Below are 4008 nucleotides of genomic sequence, written 5' to 3' on the forward strand. Positions count from 1 at the left end.
TACACTCACTTCTGCATTTGCTCCCACAAGCACACAACACTTCTACCTCTGCCCCTCTTATATTCCTTGAGATACTCGAAGAATCTCTCTCAAGCATGTTGCCAATGATATGGAAAACAGAAGAGAGAAGTTTGCTACAAGAAAAATTGGGCCTTTCGAAAACATCAAGATGATAAATTCCAACGTGGCAAAACTCAAGTTGTCACCATGCATGAAGAATTTAGTCCAACCTTCGATGTTGATGTGTCGTCAAAACATGAACCAACACCAGATAAATCCCTAAGTCGTCCTATCCCCAAAGCGTCCAAGTTTGTGCACAGTGACTCAGCGGATCAGCTTCAAATAATTCAGCATCTTTTGAAGAAGAGACATTTTGATCGCCAGCCAGAACGGCTTTTCTACTGGCATGGTAAAACAGAAGAAGAAGCTAGCTGGGAAAGCGAGAAAGATTTTTGAAACGTAACTATCTCGTAGCCGACTTTAAACAGCGCCAACGAGAAATCAATTGTACGGAACCACATTTTCATGTTCTATAATTTTCAAAATACGTCTTAAAATGTATATTTGTGCAGGTCTCTTGTTGACGTATACAGAATGTACCCACATACAAGGATAGATGATGCATATATTTATAGTAGTGAAAGGAAAGACGACATCATAGGAGGAACGACATGCACACAAGAACCAGAAAGAAGAATTAGGATTGTTTACATATATCGTAGGAATCAGTTCTGCAAATAATTCCACATCTTATTTCGCCAACTACCGTCCAACACCTCATAACTGCGGACGATACGTATAATCCCGATACAGGAGAACTACTCTTCTCAATCCAAACGTGCTTCGTGTTTCTCACGGAAGCAAGCGTGTCACACTTTTCTTATAAAGAATTATTGCCGTATGACAGCTATTTTCTATGAGAACCAGGTCGATTTCTTGCGCACTCTTCTTTACGGGGATGACATGCGTGGTGTGTATCAATCCTGGCACCATTCTTTCAAAAGGGGAAAGACCTGTAAGATTTTCGAGGTTAGCTGTTTCACTTCTCGCACTCAGTGCTCTGCGGGTGTCTATCATGATCATCCATGGCGGTGGATGGGCTTTCTCTTCCTCCAACACCAATCGTGCACTTTGGCGACTTCACCACAGTTGATCCTACTCTCTACTAGCTTTTACCATAGCTGGTCAAGGGTTTTTACGATCCGTAAACTGCCCCGGTCACTATGCTTACAAATGCATACTTTTTCTTGCCACTTAGCCGTGGAGCTTCACTGCACCCACGGTGGGCCCGTCACATCTCAACAGTACTGTCACATTGCGACAAGGATGAGCCATATTAAAAGCCAAGGGATTCTACTCGCAACTCATAGTCGCCACCGGCACAAAATGCTCCACCTTACAGTTGCTTATATCGTTCCTCTAGTTATACAGAACGTAACCACGACGTGATATCAAATGTACGCCCTAAAGACCACAATATATGCTCTCTTTTTATATCTTATCCCGAGACCACGGCTCATTGTCGCAGCTGCTATCCGAGCCCAGATCAAGACACTTAGCGATAACTATATGTTTACACTCGCGCAAAGCTAGCGCTCCCTACCAGAGTAGTTTCATGAATCACCCAACCTTCGCGTCCAAACCAGAAAAAAAAGCATAAATCCTGCGAATTCGGAATTAAGTCGACCCGAGTATCGTGGCGTGACTGCCATGTCATACCTAGTATGAGAATGTATTTCGTATTCATATTCAAGATGAGATAACTTTCCACGCTAACTATGTCATTCAGTTTAGTATTTCAGCAGATCGTTGACAACTAAACGCGTGTCTTCGCGCAAGCTTTTCCGATTCTGTGCCGGTCTTTGTAATCTTCAATGTATCCGCGTTCTGTCTACCGTTTTCTATCGTCTTGCGTCGTATGAATGGCATGACGCATCTTCGTATATCGTGACTTCTCACAGCTTCACAAATCCAGAAAGTCGATGTTAACAACCAACTATCCTGGTCCATATCGCGTGGAACGAGTTGTTCCTTGGAAGGTGATTTTCAGCGGCCACGACTTTAACAAGATACAATTAAGTCCAGATTTTTCGGTAAGTGATCGTTACGTTTCTACTGGGCTCTCGTACATGCCACGCTTTTCCTCGAAAATAAGCGAGTTGTATTCTTTTGGCTGCTTGATTTTCTTTTACATCCACTCGACAGCGAGTAAAGCAAACCTTTAGCGCAAATATCGTCGGAGTTATAAAAAATCTCGAAGAATCGTGACTGCTTGTAATTACTACGTTGTTGTCGCGATTGTTGGACTCGAACACGGGTGAAGTGGCCTCGAATTGTGTATTGAATCTTCACAACTGCCGCCTTTTGACGATGCATTTTCGCAAGCAATTTACAAGACGACGGGCTACAATATTTCGACCATGAATTTGCAGCTTATGTGCTACCAACCATTGTCGCATCTTATTCATTTTGCTATGCGCTCGATGCTGAGTCACACAGTAGTTTAACGATGGCTCGAAGACATTTGATGCATTAGAATCGAGGTGACAAGCCTTTGTCCTGGTGCGTATAACCCGAAAGGAAATCGTATAAATTGCTGTAATGCGTGCTTCGCACAATCACGACGTTTTTTTAAAACCACAAGTCGAGCAAGAAAACTATGCGTTGAATATCTGCACTGGCAGCCGCATATTCAGAAAATACGTCACTATCAATAGCATGCAACCAATAAAACCAGACTTGTTTTCGTGCATCCTTAACTTAAACCTGGACAAATTTACTCGCAACTTGATTGATGACTTTCTGCCTTTGAAAACGCAATCGGTTCTCTAAATTAATCTTGTTCCATGGCTCGAACGTCAAAACCATCCGGTTTATAACTATGTTTCGCACAGAAGAGAAAGGTTTGTGCCATAATGGGGAAATCACTTGCTCGAGAATGCGAAAGCGAATAGCACAAAATTGAGTTGGAAGCTTGTTTTAATGCATCGTAAGGGTGTATGTCACGTTGAAAGATCATAAAAAACACTGAGCTGAAGCTTTAGAGAGGTACCATCGAAAGTAGTGGCAACCAGATTAAAAATTTCTACAAGGTACACACCAGCATTCACTTTCGAGCGCCGTTGCGAATGAATTGATCAGAACTTGTACATCTGTTTCATATCTTCGAGATATCTCAGAGGTTCGGGGCTTTGACGAAAAACTTGGTGGCCACTGTTTATAAGTAAATTTGATGTCTTTTGTATCGAAAAGATAAAGTGCTGATATAATGTTGTACTGTTGATTATGTAATAGCTTTTTAGAACGTGATTGAGGATATGAATGAATCTTCATCAATTGTAAAGGATGCGTTGGACATAGTCACTTGAACGATCTTCAACATTATCGATGCAAAGCTTTGTTTGAACCTCTTGATGCGTACAAGGCATACTCTGTTTACGCTGCATTGACGATCATACAGATTATAAACAGACTGAAAAACGACCAACAAAGTTTTTTCTACTTGGAAGTATAGAAAACCTCTCACCAAGTATTAAGGTCCTGTAAACTACTTCTCTGCTACTCAACGTCGCTTTGTTCAGGACTATATCATTCAATACATGATAATACTCGGGATTAGCTTCAACACAGTCACGCAGTGCAAATGTCTGCAGTCCACACTTTTCGATAAAATCGTCACCGCTTTTCTTGCAGTAGTCTAACATGTTTACCACACAGAAAATTCCTTACCACACGGACCTGCCTTCATAAATTTGCAAAAAACACACTCAGCTTTAGGTGCTAGACTCTTGCCTGTAGCCACGTCAGTGTGAGAGAAGACACTCAGTTCCTTGCAACGCTAGGTCTTCACTTTGCCTGATTTCGATTTTCACAAGGCGGGCCTTGACAGCTGGAAAGGGGCTAAAGAGCGACGGGTGTTTGATTGGAAGCTCGCCAGTCCATTTTTTCAATTCATTTTCGTCATCCAGTATATAATGCAGCTTATCACTAGCACGCAAACGCTCGAGT

At 42.0% G+C, this 4008-nt stretch overlaps 2 protein-coding genes across 2 annotated transcripts; both read left to right on the forward strand.

Annotated features, from left to right (window-relative positions):
* Positions 1-207: 207 nt before the first annotated feature.
* On the forward strand, positions 208-536 carry PHALS_05206 (uncharacterized protein; the record flags this gene model as incomplete). Its single annotated transcript, XM_024718894.1, has 2 exons — positions 208-409; positions 475-536. The coding sequence occupies 2 exons, from the start codon at positions 208-210 to the stop codon at positions 534-536; spliced, it is 264 nt and encodes an 87-aa protein (XP_024584247.1).
* A 1451-nt stretch (positions 537-1987) lies between these two features.
* On the forward strand, positions 1988-4002 carry PHALS_15085 (uncharacterized protein). The gene has a single exon (XM_036407182.1). The coding sequence runs from the start codon at positions 2602-2604 to the stop codon at positions 2830-2832; it is 231 nt and encodes a 76-aa protein (XP_036263431.1). The 5' UTR covers positions 1988-2601; the 3' UTR covers positions 2833-4002.
* The last annotated feature ends 6 nt before the right edge of the window (positions 4003-4008 follow it).

Source organism: Plasmopara halstedii (assembly GCF_900000015.1).
Source record: "Plasmopara halstedii genome assembly, contig: Scaffold_2881, whole genome shotgun sequence".
Taxonomy (NCBI): domain Eukaryota; phylum Oomycota; class Peronosporomycetes; order Peronosporales; family Peronosporaceae; genus Plasmopara; species Plasmopara halstedii.

Bases quoted from the DNA above. Each gene is read 5' to 3' on its own strand.
- PHALS_15085 (XM_036407182.1), top strand. From the start codon at position 2,602: ATGCGTGCTTCGCACAATCACGACGTTTTTTTAAAACCACAAGTCGAG.